The sequence below is a fragment of the Trichomonas vaginalis genome, chromosome II (genome assembly GCF_026262505.1).
Source record: "Trichomonas vaginalis G3 chromosome II, whole genome shotgun sequence".
NCBI lineage: Eukaryota > Parabasalia > Trichomonadida > Trichomonadidae > Trichomonas > Trichomonas vaginalis.
The window spans coordinates 19,101,791-19,118,944 of NC_067204.1; the positions used below are offsets into that span (position 1 = coordinate 19,101,791).

General features: G+C 32.2%; 6 protein-coding genes across 6 annotated transcripts, besides 2 other annotated features; 2 read left to right on the forward strand and 4 right to left on the reverse strand.

Moving 5' to 3' along the window:
- Positions 1–195: 195 nt before the first annotated feature.
- Positions 196–426, forward strand: TVAGG3_0570780 (uncharacterized protein; the record flags this gene model as incomplete). The annotated part of the gene is made up of 1 exon (XM_001310934.1): positions 196–426. The coding sequence occupies one exon, from the start codon at positions 196–198 to the stop codon at positions 424–426; it is 231 nt and encodes a 76-aa protein (XP_001310935.1).
- Positions 427–2,475: 2,049 nt separating this feature from the next.
- Positions 2,476–3,397: a mobile genetic element.
- Positions 3,398–3,952: 555 nt separating this feature from the next.
- TVAGG3_0570800 (Frataxin/Nqo15-like family) lies at positions 3,953–4,318 on the reverse strand (the record flags this gene model as incomplete). Its single annotated transcript, XM_001310933.2, has 1 exon — positions 3,953–4,318. The coding sequence occupies one exon, from the start codon at positions 4,316–4,318 to the stop codon at positions 3,953–3,955; it is 366 nt and encodes a 121-aa protein (XP_001310934.1).
- A 1,432-nt stretch (positions 4,319–5,750) lies between these two features.
- Positions 5,751–7,890, reverse strand: TVAGG3_0570810 (uncharacterized protein; the record flags this gene model as incomplete). The annotated part of the gene is made up of 1 exon (XM_001310932.1): positions 6,024–7,886. The coding sequence occupies one exon, from the start codon at positions 7,884–7,886 to the stop codon at positions 6,024–6,026; it is 1,863 nt and encodes a 620-aa protein (XP_001310933.1).
- A 225-nt stretch (positions 7,891–8,115) lies between these two features.
- Positions 8,116–12,447, forward strand: TVAGG3_0570820 (zinc finger, C2H2-type family protein; the record flags this gene model as incomplete). The annotated part of the gene is made up of 1 exon (XM_001310931.1): positions 8,321–12,268. The coding sequence occupies one exon, from the start codon at positions 8,321–8,323 to the stop codon at positions 12,266–12,268; it is 3,948 nt and encodes a 1,315-aa protein (XP_001310932.1).
- Positions 12,448–12,655: 208 nt separating this feature from the next.
- TVAGG3_0570830 (UDP-glucose 6-dehydrogenase, eukaryotic type family) lies at positions 12,656–14,250 on the reverse strand (the record flags this gene model as incomplete). Its single annotated transcript, XM_001310930.2, has 1 exon — positions 12,831–14,243. The coding sequence occupies one exon, from the start codon at positions 14,241–14,243 to the stop codon at positions 12,831–12,833; it is 1,413 nt and encodes a 470-aa protein (XP_001310931.1).
- Positions 14,251–14,375: 125 nt separating this feature from the next.
- Positions 14,376–17,154: part of a mobile genetic element that runs on past the window's edge.
- TVAGG3_0570850 (MULE transposase domain-containing protein) lies at positions 15,463–16,911 on the reverse strand (the record flags this gene model as incomplete). The annotated part of the gene is made up of 1 exon (XM_001310929.2): positions 15,463–16,911. The coding sequence occupies one exon, from the start codon at positions 16,909–16,911 to the stop codon at positions 15,463–15,465; it is 1,449 nt and encodes a 482-aa protein (XP_001310930.2).

Sequence of the window (17,154 nt, forward strand, 5' to 3'; positions counted from 1 at the left end):
TATCCTTATCATATAGCGGCTTATAAACTTTATAAACACTATAAAGAAAGTAATAGACCTTCAACCGACCTAGTTGATCCGCAGGAATTAAGGAAAAGACGACGAAGCCGCTAAGCGGCTCAGATGGACTCAGAGAGTCCTCATAAAAAATAAAGTTAATTTTAAAAATATTTTTTATTTTTTACTTTTAATAAAATGAGTACTAAAATTACTGAAGCAACAAAACAAAAGTTTTTAGTTGAATACATTAAATCAGGAACTATTCCAGAAGGTTTTTATGTTCATCAAATGAAAGATGGTAGAGTTCAATTTAGAAAAATTAAGCAGCCATTAGATAAAAATGGTATTTTGAGAAAGATTAAATTATATGAAGATAATATAGCAGAACTGAAGAAGAAGTTAGAAGAAATGGATAAATCAGATTAAGCCGCTTAGCGGCGAGATGGACTCAAAGAGTCCTCATGAAATAATAAATTTTATTTTTATATAAAAATTATTAATTATCGCTTCATTACTTCTCATCTCCCGTGAAGCTCGTTTATGGTATGAATCTATAAAAGAGTTTGAAGACAGCAGCGATGACATCCCTGAATCATGCCAGCATATTTACTGTTGAAAATTCACAAGGTTAGAAATGAGGTTAGATATCGGGTTAGATCTACCCTAAGCCGCGTAGCGGCGAGATGGGCTCAAAGAGCCCTCTAAATTAATTTTATCATTTATGAAAAATTTAGTATATACAGAAATTAAAAAATTTTTGAGTTAATTTATTTTTAAGTTTATTTTTTTACTCTGGGTGTTAAAATCTATGATAAAAAAAAATAAATAAAAAATTTTAACGTTAATTTTTTAAAGTTTATTTTTAAAAAATCATTTTTTATTTTGAGTAGTGTCAAAAATTTTAACGTTAATTTTTTAAAGTTTATTTTTAAAAAATTATTTTTTATTTTGTGAAGTGTCAAAATTTTTAACGTCAATTTTTAAGTTTATTTTTTTTTAAAAAATATTTTTTTTATTTTTTGTAAATGTCAAAAATTTTAACGTTAATTTTTAAGTTTATTTTTTAAAAAAAATATTTTTTTTATTTTTGTAAATGTCAAAAATTTTAACGTTAATTTTTAAGTTTATTTTTTAAAAAATATTTTTTTTATTTTTGTAAATGTCAAAATATTTTACATGTCAAACGGTTTTTTGCAGATTCTAGTAATTTGAGTACTAAGGGGTGTAGACCCTTGGTACCCAATTACTAGATACTAACTAGATATATCATTAATTCAGTGCTGCCAGCCGGAGGAGCTTCTTTTCGACGAATTCATTCCTATGGTGTACTGATTATTAGACTTATCCCATTGTTCTGTTTATAAATTTATTGTTTTTATAATATATAAGGGTTTCGTTTTGCTAAAATTGTCACTTTTATAGCATATTTGTTTTTGGATGTTTTGCGAAACCAAAAAAAACTATGATATACAATGTGTGTGTAAAGAAAATACTTTATTTACTAGTTAAAAAATCATTTGGTATTGATCAAGTTATTTTTTCTGGATAAGATATTATATGGATAATTGGATAGAAAATACAATTATATAATCTTGTACCTGGTTTAATTAAGCTAATTGTCATCAGAAACTTGTAATTTTTATGAATTTCAGATTTTCTTTTCATTACTGCTTTTCTTAATAGGTCAAGTTCTTATTTACGTTATAAAGTATGATATTTACAAATATCAAGTTATCGTGTTTTTTGAGAAATTATGAGAAACAAACAAAAATGAAAAAGATAGGAATAGCAATGAATAGTGATGTGGGTATAGAAAATGTAAGAGATATGAATGCAAAGCAATCAGTATTTAGGACATTGACCATAGATTTCGAAAAAAAAATGCTGCATATTGAGCGAAAACTATGATTATATTATAAGGCTGTCATTTAAAGCATAATGAAACTATTCCCTTTTCATTTTAATCGAATAAGATAGTAAAGATTTTTGAATTAGCTAGAAACTGATGAGATGTTTTCACAAATCAGATTTTTAATCTCTATAATGCATAATTCACTCAATATCTCAATTTTGATATTGCGAGATATTTTTGCTATCGGTTTCGCAATTTTGACACAATAGCAAGAGGGTTCTATAAGCATTATTATCAACGTAGAATCTGAATATCGTATCAGAAAATGTCGCAAATCTGACATTTACCCGACCAAATAGCAAAAATAATTGAATACTTTTCGCAAAAACTTTAAAAATCGATAAAAATATGAAATATAGATATTAAAGAGACTTTTTATATAATATTCATAAAGATTTTCCAAAAATATGATACCGCAAAATTAAAAAAGTGACGTCTTGAGTGGAGTCAAAGGTCGAAATTGCTAGCTAAATGTTTTTTAGCGAAATTGCGTATTGTACGTTTTTTTCGCAAAACGAAACCCTTATAATATATTCTATTTTCTTTTTAACACAATCAATTACAAAGGTAACTAAACTCCTTTCGCCGATCCGATTTGCTCCATATTTAAAATATAGCTTGCATATGTAGAAGAAAAGCTAATTTTGAAGTACGCCCGAAATCCACCAACAGGATTTCGAGCTACTAAAAAGGTACTTTTAAATGTGATTTTTTTTATAAAAAATTAAATTTATTTTAAGATCAGACTAAAAACTAATTTTATGGAAAATCTATATCGACAAATTTATTACTTATTGGGTATATAGATTTTTTGATTATGGCGATTATGTCTGATATGCTTCCAATAAGCCAAAACACATTTCATACTGATTTCTATAAAAGGTATCTTTATTATAGAAGTGTAAGCTATATCTGTTTGTTTTTTTATTATAACAAATTCAAAATTCTCTTATAAGGACTAGATGAAATCTGTATTATTAAATCATTAGCTAAATGAAGGTTCAAATAGAAAGTAAATATCAATTTATATGATACTGAAACCAAATAGTTCTTTTAATAAAAGATAACACGCTGAAAATTATTGAGTATTTGCAAATCTCAAAAATCTATTGGTGAATTTGGCTCAACTTTTAAAATTATAACATCCATATCAAATCATAAAAGCAGACAAAAATTAAAGCCAAACCTATCGGCCAATTTTTTTTGATATTTTGATTTTTGAGGTATACTTTTAAAAGTGGATTTAAAGCACTGATGAAAAAACATTAACTTCTGTCGTTATGATTATTGATTTAGACAATAATGATTTTAATCTTTGATTATCAAAACACTAAAGTCATCTTTTTAACATTTGCTTGGTAGCATTAACTCAAGTCTAAAGTACTATTTTATGTGGCACTCTTAGAATTTTTGTATTCATTGTACACGCTGAAATAGTACCATTAAAGTTATGGCGGACTTTCAAAAAATAGTTTGGTCACCTTTTCAATTACTATAAGGTTTTAAATCCGACAATGTCATTTTATATTTATGTAAGTCGATACATATTTCAAAACAATTTGAAAGTTTCAGAATTGCATTTACCATGATTTAAAAGATCTCTAGCATCTATTCGGCAATCCTAATAACAACAACTGAGATATGCAATTGTAATACATAATTTACATATTTATGTCAATCTTCACTGAATTAATCATAGTTTTATCATCAATTGATATTCTATTCCATAAAGATAAAAATTACCACTCATAAAGATAAAGAATTAACTTGAAATAAGAAAGTAAAGCCATATATTCGTCAAGAACACCCACTATTTAGTTTTTCAATTCGATTCAAATTTATTTCATGTTTAAGGTTTTTCATCACATGACTAAAGCAGGTAATTTATGAAGTTTGTTAACATATATTATTATTAGCAAATGATAGCCCTAATTCGCAGATAATTTTTATCAAAAGTAACCAAACACATCATTTAGAAACATTTTAAACAATGATTATATGTAAAAGTTAAAAAGTAAATGATTTAATACAAAAATCTATTTAACAACCAAATGCGGTCTGTAATTCCTCTGTCAAACAAACTTTAAGTGAACGATCTTTGACCTTATGATCAAACCAGTCGTTTCTTTCGTTATCGTAGTCGAATTTCAATGAACCCGATACTGGTGAGCTGACCCAAATTTGATGGCCAGGTAATTGACGGCTGAGAAGGAACTGACTACCCTTCATAGATATATTGAGATAGTTATCGGTCGCTTCCGCAAAGAAATCATCACCTTTGTTCTCATATTTTGCTTGGAAAAAGTCACATAATGAGTATAGTGTATCGGCTGTTTTCTGTTTGAATGCACTATCAGACTTGAATGCACTATATCCCATTAAACTGCGTGAAAATCCACTAAGCATGAATTTGATAAGTGTTCGTACGATAGAAGATTTTGAAAATTTTCCCCAAAATTAGCCATTCAATCGTTTATGTTAATTTATGCTGAAAACATCCCATTAAGCATGCCAATACAAAATAAATCACTTTTTACAGAGACAGCCAAGTTGGATAACCAAGCTTTTCAGTTCCAAAAATTTCATTCCGGAAAAGTCTTTACATTAGGCAATTTTAATGTTGTTTTATTCTTTCTTGATTTATGTAATAACGTTTTGTTACATAAACTTATCATTTCTATTATTAGTTATTCATCAAATGGTTGTATCGCCATTTGGAAAATTCATTTTGCTCTCGGTGTACTTACTTTCGACATTTCTTGTTAATATTGTAGTTGATACACCGATTCGTGATTGTTTGTTTTCTAAACAATATATTAAATTTTTTTCACTAATGATTTTAATAACGCTCACAATAATATCATTTCGGTTAACCATTAACGAACCAGGAAAAGTGGGCCCTGATGCCTTAGTGAAAAGCGGCAATTATTATTGCAAATATTGTAATCATATAATTCCAATGCGCGCTTCACATTGCTATGAATGCAATAGGTGTATATTAAGGAGAGATCATCATTGCCAAATAATTGGAATTTGTATTGGTCAGCGAAATCATTTAGCATATTTCATTTTCCTTGTATTATCTTTTATAGTCCAAAGCATATTTTCTTATTCCACTTTCTTTCCTGCTATTCGCCAAAAAGATTTGCAATATTTTCTTTGGATCAATCTTCCATGCGGAATTCTTTGCGGAATTTCAACTGCCCACGCATTATATGTTGGTGTTATTATTCCAGAACAATTATATAATATATTAACTAATTCCACAGTTTGGGAGGCCAGACGAAGAGAAAGCATAACATATCTTCAAGATTGGCCATATATGGTTTCACCTTTCAGCAAGGGAATTGTGGGAAATATCAAAGAATTTGTGACAATGAACGATGCAGAAATTAATTATGAGATCCCAGCAAACATGAAGGAGTATCGCAACAGAAACTCATTCATTTTCAAAATTGGAGACTTTGGTACATTAATTAGAAAAATCATCAAAAATTGAAGTTTATTTATCCTCTATTTAATATTAGATTTGTTTGTATTTATTACAATATTAGTTAAAACATTTGAAATGTATTTAGATAATCTTCGAATCATTGAGATTTTTTTTATATTTCTCTCTTAAGCATGCCGGTTATGGAGAATCTTTTATATTTCGGGCAATACTTCTTGTAAAGCATTCCACTTTTTGGCAATTGCTAGATGTTTACTTCTCATGAATTAGTGAATTGTTTTTGAGAAATTTTATGCTCTCTCTTATATGGCCTTTAAATTGACACATTAAATAGACTAAAATCCATATACTTTATTCACGAAAACATTCATTTACTCTATATATGAATGTTATGGCAAATCATTTTTCAAATAAAGAATGCTATAATTTAAACTTGAAATAATAACCATATTCTTCGCAGGTAAACCTTTCATTTCGCTCATATTTTGAGAGGCAGCCGCGAAGAATATGGTTTCCATTCTCCTGACCAATTCCTTAACATTATAGTTCATTTAAAAGAACTATCTGTTGTTATTTAAAGATATCTTTAATATAATTACTCAGCATTTGTATAAAAAAATTAATATGATTTTATTCCAAACAAAATATATAAATATTTCTTTATTTATTATTATTCAAACTTTCCTTATATTTGTTGAAATTCTCTTCCAGCTTTGCATTGATTTCTCTCCACAGTTTCACTCCTGTTGCATCGCAGTACAAGAAAATCTCAGTCAGAAGAGGGAATTTGAAATCTCTGAGGACACTTCCTTCTGTTTCACAAATTAATTTGTGAAGTGAAGTGTACAAATCGATAAAACCTCTTGTTATAGTTTCATCGATTGGAGGATCAGGGCTGGAGTAGTCCTTCATCATCTCAGTCTCAACGCTCAGCTCGTGGATGACTGGATTAACTGGAAATTCATCAACAACGGTTTTGACATCAAAAGAAGTGATCTGACCATCGATACAAAGAGATTCGATGTCGCAGCCTTGTTTGACAATCTCAGCGAGTGTCTGGAAGACTGGATGGACACTGTATGGACTCTTGTCCTCACTGATGACTGTAAATGAAAGCTCTTTAGGACAATTTTCTGGTAATTCTTTGGCAAAAAATGCCAAAAACAGTTCTAGCCCGATATCAGTGATTTTATTCTTCTCGCAGTGGAAATCTCTGACCTTACAACTGCCTGCCATCGAAATAAGTTGTTCGATCACTTCATCTCCGAAATTATTATTACTTATATCCAAGATATCGAGATCAAGCCTTCTTAAAACGGAAAGCATCTGGTTCATGCATTCATCAGTCATCTGGCAACCAGAAACATCAATGCTATTCAGCATTTCCCCATCAACTTTTGCTGATGAGAAAATATTTCCAATTTGAAACGCAGAATTTGGGTTTAAAATGGGTTCTCCCCACTTGAACAGCTTTGTAGGTGATAATACAGTGAACTCTGGATAGTTAAATACCCAACAATTGCCTGTTCGACCGAAATCATGGACTGAAACCGAAATTTCACGTTTCAAATGGGCAAATGTCTCTTGCATCGTTGCTATTTGGTCAAGTTCTAAATATCCAACTCTTACGTCAACCAGTGTCTTGGAATTAAGGATTAAATTTTGTAATAAATCAAAATATTCTGGCTGCTTGAAAATTGTGTCCTGAATTCTTGCCCATGCAACAGGAAGTTGATTTGGATCAAAGCCATCCATTATTAGTATTTGTAAATTCGAATTTACCATTTTTTCTAAAAATGAAGATAATTGAAGAATTGGAATCTTAGCGCCGCTAATTGCAAGCTCTGTAATGTTTGTATTTGCAAGTACGCACTTCGCAAGATTATCTAAATCAAGAATATTGTAAGATATATCAAGTGATTTCATAAACTTTGAATTTGCGACCGCTTCGAGTAGCTCGTTAGTGCCTTCAAGCCATATTTCATTATCTGCTATGTTTAAGCTTTGTATCTTTGTATCTTTCAAAACTTTAGCAATTGCTTGAGCTCCGAAGTCGAAAAAGCTATTAGATTCTAGTCTAAGGTGCATTAAGTTCTTTAACGATGGTAATGACTCGGCAATTGCAATGCCTCCTTCACTTGGAATTTGGCAGCCACAAAGACTTAAAACTTCAAGTGGCGGCCCGTTCTTGAGTGCCTTTCCGAATACTTCGCACGCTTCTTGGACGAGAATGTTATTATCTGCGTAAAATTCGTATAATTTTGATGAACCAACTGCTTCAAATATGATTTTTGAGGCACGAGTTGAAAGATGGGAGTTTACTAATGCTAATCCTTGCAAATGTGAGTCTTTTTTCGATAAAAATCCTGCAATAATTTGAGCAGATTCGACACTTATATGATTTGATGATAAATCGAGATGAGTAATATTGTCAGTAAGCTTTTCCTTGATGAACGAAAGCGACATTGCATTCCATAGACCCTTATCTGATGCATTTATTATGTTTTCGTCATCTTCCTCCATTTTTCTCTCTTTTTATTGGCCTGAAGCGCCGATCTTTGGAACAGGATACATTTTACAAGAACTTAATCTGAAGCATTTCCTATAACTCACATCAATGAAATTTCTCATATCAGTTGATATCATCTTAAAATTCTTATGTTTTGCTCATTCAATAAAATTTTTAGATTCAAAATTATCCATTTATGCATTATTAACATATCCATAAGATTGCTTAACTTTAATAGAATATGCCACAATGAGTGCATTATAATACGACTTCCATCATATTGAAAATCTTATTGCAATTGACTATTTTAATAAGATTTGAGGTGTGTACTTAGATAAAGATCATAATTCATACCGTCGACATCAATATCTTCTGACTTCCTTATATAAAAACAATATCTATTGTTTCAATTCTCTTTGCTTTTATTTTTTTATAATTTTTTGGCGCCATGTGGAATGGAGGATATGCAAATTCTCCATACACAGGTAATGATTATGGTTATCAACAACAAAGTTCATATCAAGCTCCATCACAAGGACCACCTGTTACAAACGAAGAACCATTAGATTGGGAATTAATTAAATCTATTGATCCTGCGTTATTGAAAAACAATCCCGATTTAGGTCCATTACAAAAATTTATTTCTGATTTTATCGTTGCTGACTTTGAAACATGTCCATCTCGATTGTTAGTACATCCATTATTAATTCGTATGTGCCAAATCACTCAATTTGCACTCCTTTACATGTCAGACGTACAAAAACAATATATTCGTAAGATTGAAGGACTTCAGAAAGACTACAAAGCACAAAACGATAAAATGAAAAAGCTGTACCTGTCATACAAGAAAGCTGACGAGTTACTGAAAAAGAAATCACAAGATTTTGAAAGATGTCCTATTTGCCGTAAGAAATACAAAAACATCGATTATCTTGATCAACATTTCGTTAAGCATCATCCTGTTTACAACAACGCTTGGCTTGAGATCAGATCTCTAAAGCCTCAGGCACCACCTCAACCCGTTCAACCACAACAACCGCAAATTCCGATTCAACAAACACCAGAATTCAAACAATTAATGCAGTTATATACAGATCTTAAAGAAGAAATACGTGTTGAGAGGCAAAATAACGAGATTGAGAAAGAAAAATTACAACAAAAACTGATTGAAGAAAGGGAAAAAATGCAAAACGAATTAAAAGTTCAAAACGAAAACAAAGTACAAAAAGAAATACCACAAAAGAAGAAGAACAAACAGCTCTTTGAAACGTTATCATCAGCCGTTGATGATTTAAGCCAATCATGGATTGCTTGGGAAGAAAATTCCATCATTGCTCCTTCACCACAGAAACCAAAACAAAACGAATTTCTTTCTCGTCGTCCTCCGACACCAATTCCCGACAATATCCCACAAGTTTCATCGCCAAGATCTCCATCAAGAATCATCAACAAGTCAAGGGATCACCAGAACGTTGGAATCCCATCAAACAGCGAAATAACTGTGAGAAAATCTTCTAGAGTTACAATTTCAAATAAACCAATTCCTGCTAATGAAAATAAATTTAAACCAAAAAGTGACACTAATCAACACATCACAAAAAGTGACACCAATCAAAATGATCCCAGACGGAAATTCCAAAATGACAGTTCTGACGATGAAAGTGAATCTGTTTCATATTCTGTTAAAGGCATCTTTTCAAGGAACAGCAAGAAAGAAATTCCAAAAGCTTATCCTGCTCCAACTCCTTCGGAATTTGCAACAGAATCATTCGAATCATCAATCGTAAAAGAGATGAGAAAGAAGATCCAGCAAAAAGCTGAAGAACAAAAAGAAAAAGATACTCCAAAATCCCCAAAGAAACAACAAAATCAAATAAACTCACAAAAGAAAGAAGAACAAAACCAAAATTTAAATCCATTCAATTCACAAAAGAAAGAAGAACAACTTGTTAATAAGAAACAAATGAATACACAGAATAAAGATGAAAAGAAACCGCCATCAATTATTGTTGATGATAGAAATAACAAAGGAAATGAAAAGAAAGAAGAAGAAAAACCACCGGCAATTATTGTTGGTGATAAAACATCGACACCTCCTGATAACCAGAAGAAAGACATATTCGCGTTAACTCCAATTCCTGACGAGATGCAACAAAATATACAAAATGTAAGGAATCTTTATGTTCCTAACAAACCTAAGTTTGGAAGAGCCTCAAGAATGTCAAAACCATTTTCAAGAAATGATGTTGATGACAGCTCCAGTTCTTCTCCACCTAAGAACCAACAACAGAAACCTTTGAATCCATTTAGTGAAACACCAAGACCAACAAACATTTCACCAAAGAAGAACCAAGAAGAAGAGAAACAAAACACTCCAACAAAGAAACAAGAAAACAACTCACCAAGTCCATCTTCTCCAAAGAGAAAACAAAATTCTCCAGTGAAGAAACCACAACAAGAAGAAATAACAGAAAACAATTCTTCTCCAAATATGAAACCAACTGAAAACAATTCTCCAAAGAAGAAATCTCCAGAAGAAATAATTCCAAAGGAACAAAACATTTCTCCAAAGAAGAAACAACCAGAAGAAATAATTCCTAAAGAACAAAACATTTCTCCAAAGAAGAAATCTCCAGAAAAAATGACAAAAGAAGATTCGAAACTTATGAAGAAAAACAGTTCTTCTGTAATGATTCCGGAAGAAGTTCCTTCATTTTGCACAGATAAAAGTGACTCAGAAGTTCTTGATCAAGATGACGAGATGATTTCATTTAAGTACGATCTCAAACAATCACCTCCAAGACAACCACAAAAGCCACCACCAGTTTTGAATGATACTTTAGTCGAAGAGAAGAAGCCAGTTGAAATTTACATGGATGGAAACAAGCAACAAATTGAAGAAGAAGAGGAAGAAGAAGATTGGCCATTCGAACTTGAAAATAGTAATCCTTCAAAGCCATCAAAGCCAATACAAATATCAGAACCAATGCAAAAAGAAAAAGTTCAGCCAAAAGAAGAGGAAAAAGAAGAAATTCACGAAGAAAAAATCAAAGATAAAAAGAATGATACACTTTTAGGAGATGAAAGTGATAATTCTGAAGAAAGTGAAGTGACCATTGAAGAACTTATATCAAGAGCCAAAGAAATCATTGATAAAAACGAAGAAGAAGTCAAGGAAGAACAAATACAAGCAACATCAAGATCAATACAAAGAACAATTCAATTGAAATCATCTGTTTTCCTTGAAAATGACGAACAGAAAGAAGAAATTAGGAACTTATTAAGGATAGAAATCTCAAGCGATGTTGAAGAATATGATAATTTAATTGGTGCACTCAGAAACGAAATAGAAAACGAATTTCCATTCGAAAATAAAGATACACCAAATGAAGAAAAAGTTGAAGAAAAGAAACCAATTAATGAAGAAGAAAAAGTTCAAGAAAACATTATTGAAAAACCTGAAAAAAAGAAGAAGGGAATTAACGAAGAAGAATTCAGGAAACCCGTGAAAGTTAAAGAAATTCCGAAACCTTTCGTCCCTCCAAATAATTTCACTCGTCCTCCTGATACAAACTATCAACCACAAAAACCATCAACGTCACAAGAACCTCCTAAACCAAAAGAACCAGAAAAACCAACAATTTCTGTTCCTAAACAAAATAGTTATCAACAGCAACCAACTGTTTCTACTCCTAAACAAAACAATAATCAACAGCAACCAACTATTTCAACTCCTAAACAAAATGAAGCTCAAAAGCCTCCTGTCACTTCATCTGGCCAAAAAGAAACAGTTTCAAAGCCAGGAATCCTTAATATGGAAATTCCTAAACAAGGACTCGATGCATTATTAAAGAATGATGATCAGAAAATCGAATCAAATGTTTTTGAGTTTGAAACTGATGAAGATACAGCTGGAGATGACATTGCTGTGTCAAGGAAACAAGTTTTCGAACCAGTGAAAGAAAACAAAGAAGAAGAAAAACAAGTAAATGAAGATGACGATGAATATTATTATATTTACGAAGAAGAAGCTCCTGAACCAGAAACTAAAATCGAGAAAGTTAAAATCTCTGAATATTCACCACCAAAACAAAGAGAAATCATTGATGAAGATGATGAAAAGCCTCAATTAACAAAGGTAGAAATAAATGATGATAAAAAAACACCTGAATTAGATTTGGAGTACGAATATGTATATGAGGAAGAAGAAGAACCAGAAGTTCCACCTCCGCCTCCTCAAAAGGCAACAAAGAAACTTGTTCCAACATTTTACGAAGAACCTGAATTTGAAGACGGAGAATTAACTTTCTCTTTGACGGATCACAAGAAGCCTGATCTCAATACAAGCTCATCAAATAAGAAGAAGGGTTTGATGAGCTCAGGAAATTGGGATTAACTTATTTATTTTTATTAATTTTGTTTGAATATTTAAATTATAAAAAAATTAGTTTTACAAAAATTAATTCAACATTGACCGATAAGTTGTAAGACGTTCAAGAAATTGATTAACAGTTAAATTTCATATCAAATAAAAATTAAAATTTCTTTAGATCGATTAAATGATACTATCAAAAGCTTTTGACACGGAAATAAAATACATAATGGTAGTATTTATGATTTCAAATTATTATGATCGTAGCACATTTTTCTGGGTCCAGGAAATTTGACGGGTCCTGGCGGTTTTTGATTCAATTTTTTAAGAGACTATTTTGTAGACTATTCAAAATTCCCAAAAAAATCATCATAGGCAATATTTCAAATATAAGTGTTTCTATGGACTAATGTTTTAAATAATACCCAGGACCCTCAAGAAAATGTGAGACCAAAAAAAAAATATTCAACATTTGAAGAAAATCCGTTGAGCAACAAAAAGTATACATTGCTTAGCTTATTTTGCGATTAAAAACTGGATATAATTCCATAAATAAAAAAGATAATTTTTATTGTATTTTATTAATTTATTGAGCGAGGCTGTCTGGAACAACACCGATACCATGAGTGCAGTATCCGATGACGCGAAGCTCATCGCGGTTAAGGATGTTTCTTCCGTCGAAAATGAAAGCTGGCTTCCACATTGTGTTGTAGATACGCTTGTAATCGTAAGTTACGAATTCTTTCCACTCTGTCATGATGAGGATTGCGTGAGATCCGTCTGCGCATTCGTAAGGATCGTCGTAGATTTTAACGTGCTTGTCAATCTTTTCCTGAGTATTTGCTGGGTTGACTTCTTTGATATCGAAGATCATTTGTTCGTGGAGAACTTGTGGATCGTAAATTGCGACTTGAGCGTTTTCTGCGAGAAGCATATCGATAACAGAGATAGCAGATGACTCACGAGTATCACCTGTATCAGCCTTGAAGGCAAATCCGAAAACAGCGATCTTCTTATTCTGAAGTGTGTCAAACATTGTATGGATGACGTCGTTGACGAAGCGGCGGCGCTGCCAGTTGTTGATATCGACAACCGAGTGCCAGTAATCGGCAACTTCCTTGAGACCAAGGGATTCGGCGATATATGTCAAGTTAAGGATATCTTTCTGGAAGCAGGAGCCACCGAAGCCGACAGATGCCTTTAAGAACTTAGGGCCTAAGCGGGAATCAAGGCCAATGGCGTGGGCGACTTCATTGACATTTGCGCCTGTAAGTTCGCAAATTGCGGAAATTGTATTGATGGAGGAAATTCTCTGTGCAAGGAATGCATTGGCTGTAAGCTTGGAGAGTTCTGATGACCAAACATTAACTGTTAAAATTTTCTCTCGTGGAACCCAGTTTGCATAGACATCTGTAAGGAGTCTTGCAGCTGCTTCGCCATCTGGTGTAAGCTCGTGACCAATGAGGATACGATCTGGGTTATGTAAGTCGGAAATCGCTGTTCCTTCGGCCAAAAACTCTGGATTTGAAAGAATCTGGAATTTAAGTCCGTTTGTTGAGTTGGAGTTTAAAACTGTCTTGATGGATCTGGAAACACCAACAGGAACTGTAGATTTTTCAACAATAATTGTTGAATGCTTGGCATATTTACCAATTATACGAGCTGCTGACTCAACATAGTCAATAAGAGCAGCTCTACCAGCACCAACACCTAAAACCTTTGTTGGTGTGCCGACAGCAATGAAAATCAAATCTGCGTCAGCAATATTGCTTTCTAAATCTGTGGAGAAGAACAGGTTACGACCTCTAGATATGGCAACAGTCTCCTCAAGGTGTGGCTCTTTGATTGGCAATGGTCCGTTTTCCCAGGCTTTAATCTTGCGTTCATCAATATCGACGACGGTGACTTTGATGTGAGGGCACTTCTCTGCAATAACAGCCATTGTTGGGCCGCCAACGTATCCAGCGCCAACGCAAACGATGTGCATAACACCGCTCATATTTCTGAAGTTTGTTTAAATTTCGATTTTTGTGAGGTTTATATTCTGTTCATCTGACAAAGGTTGTAAAGTCAAGAATTACCGGAAAGCTTTTCTGTAATACATATACAAAATTATAACAACCTGCCTTTTGAGGGAGGCACAAACTTGCCCAGTGAGGTGAAGTGAAAAGTGACAGGTTTACATGTCAGAAATGTAACGTGTCAGATTTGAAACAAAAAATGGATTAATTTATTATTATATGATAGAGAGATTTGGTAAGTTACTATCAAATTTGTAAGTAAGGGAAAAAAAAGTAAGAAAGAAAAAAATTTTTTTAAAAATAAAAAGCCACTCGCTTCGCTCGCGGTTGACAAAAAGAACAAATTCGAAAAATAATTGTATGAAATTACGAAACTAAGCCACTCGCTTCGCTAGCGGCTTAAGAAAAGAACAGATTCGAAAAAAGATTGTATGAAATTACGAAACTAAGCCGCTCGCTTCGCTAGCGGCTTAAGAAAAGAACAGATTCGAAAAAAGATTGTATGAAATTACGAAACTAAGCCGCTCGCTTCGCTAGCGGCTTAAGAAAAGAACAGATTCGAAAAAAGATTGTATGAAATTACGAAACTAAGCCGCTCGCTTCGCTAGCGGCTTAAGTAAACAACATATTTCAGATTATCGATACTAAAATTTTTTTTATTTTATTACATTTTATTTTTTTTGCATTTTTTTTTAAAGCTTCTTAACTTAAATCATGGAATGTCTCAAAGACAAAAGTAGCATACAGCATGTAAAGCTAAAGAAAGATAATCATAATTAATACCTTAATTTTTAATATTACGCATTTTTAGGTGCAAAATTTAAAAACATTCTAATACAATAGCGCAGTTTCCAAAAGTAGCATACAGCATGCAAAGCTAAAGAAAGATAATCATAATTAATACCTTAATTTTTAATATTACGCATTTTTAGGTGCAAAATTTAAAAACATTCTAATACAATAGCGCAGTTTCCAAAAGTAGCATACAGCATGTAAAGCTAAAGAAAGATAATCATAATTAATACCTTTAAAGTTTAAAATCTTGATTTTTTTTAAAATCAAATATTTATAACTTTAATACATACAGCTTAAACCTTATACTTGTTTTCTCTTGTGAGAAAGCAATCTTACAAAGCTAACAATCCTAAAAAATAAAGAATTAAAATTTAATAATTTAATCTAAAATTAAAATCAAAATTAAATAAAATGAGTTCTTTGTAATAATACTTTCAAGGTAGGATATATTTTAGTGGGATCTATTGAGTCATCACTAACAGCATTGAGCAATCTATTGAGCATTGAAATACTCTCGATTTTTCTTTGTCTTTTTACATCAATTTCTGCGTTAGTTGCTTTTTCCATGATCCTAATGACACGGTCATCTGCTGGATTTTGATCAATTTTGAGTTTGATAACGAAAGATGATATCACTTTTGTATAAATTTCTATAATAACATCATCAATTCTGAGATTTTTTCGATCAGGAAAATAGTCATGTTTGAGTGTTCTAAAATGAGCTTCGGCAATATTGTTAGTTGCGTCGCCTTCACGCCTGTCACGAGCAATCCATCTTGATATGTTGTAACGCCATTGTCTGTTAAAGTATTGAGATGCTGTTGGATCTGTGTCGAGCAACTCCAGAACTTGATCATAGGCAGCATTTGCTTCTTCCTCATGTTCTGCATCTAATTTGAAGACTAAATCCTTCATCAAATTATAGAATTGTTCAAATTTTTCTTGAGAAGAAAACTTATTTGATTTGCGAAGAATTGCACGAAGAACATGTACTCCGCACCAAAGTATTTGAGCTTGTGGAATGCTTTCTTCTATTGCTTGAGCTATCTGTGGAGCACAGTCCATGCTAATGTATTCTGGCTCAATTGTTACCCATCTGAGATAGGCGCACACGCAAACTTGAATGTTTTGATAAGTGTCTGGTTGACAAAAGAAATATAAAAAAGGGAAAATGTGAAAATCTTTGATTTTGCCAGTAAATGCATACAATGGAATGTTTGATCGCAACAATTTATAGGTGCTGTCTATATGAAATGTCTTGATACTATGCGCATAAGCTTTGCCTTCAAAAGGCGCGTAATAGAAACACATATTATTGTCTGAGACTTCAAATGCAATGAGATCATCTGGAGATTCTTCTTGTACTGTCTGAACAAAGATTTGCAATGACACAACATCGTCAGGAGAATATCTAGTTTGAAGAGCATGTATTCTCTCTGCAAATCGTTTGATTGCACGTGGTTTTTGAGCGTACATCTCTGGAATGGACGGACCTGTAAGAGGAATTTCAAGATCTTTGAATGCATTTAGCTGTGCTATCGCTCTTTGATTGTCATCTGTTTGGAAGTAATGTTCTAAATATTTGCGATAAAAGACAGACGAATATTGACTTTTGTCATTTGGGGCGGAATGATCATGTTCTTCAACTATTTTGATTAGTTTGTATTTATTTTGATCCAAGATTGCAACATTAAAATGTGCAGGACATTTTGGATATTTGCAGTGGAATGAAATCTGAGATCTTTCTTTCCTGACACGTTCACCATATCCATACTGTGCTTGTATTTCTTGTTTAACTCCAAATTTACAAAGATCCATAACAGTAAAGATAGTTTCTTCTTCTAATTCCATTTGAAATTGAAATGAAAATTAAAAATTCAGAAATTTGAATAGATTTGGTCTGTAATTAAATGAGAATAGCAGTTTGTTCGTCATTGTTTGAGGCAAGAGTATTATAGGAATATTATATGATGGATTTGAGTTGCATATAAAGAGTGCAAAAGGATAAAGAGAGAAATTTTGTTAGATTAAATTATTAAATTTTAATTCTTTATTTTTTAGGATTGTTAGCTTTGTAAGATTGCTTTCTCACAA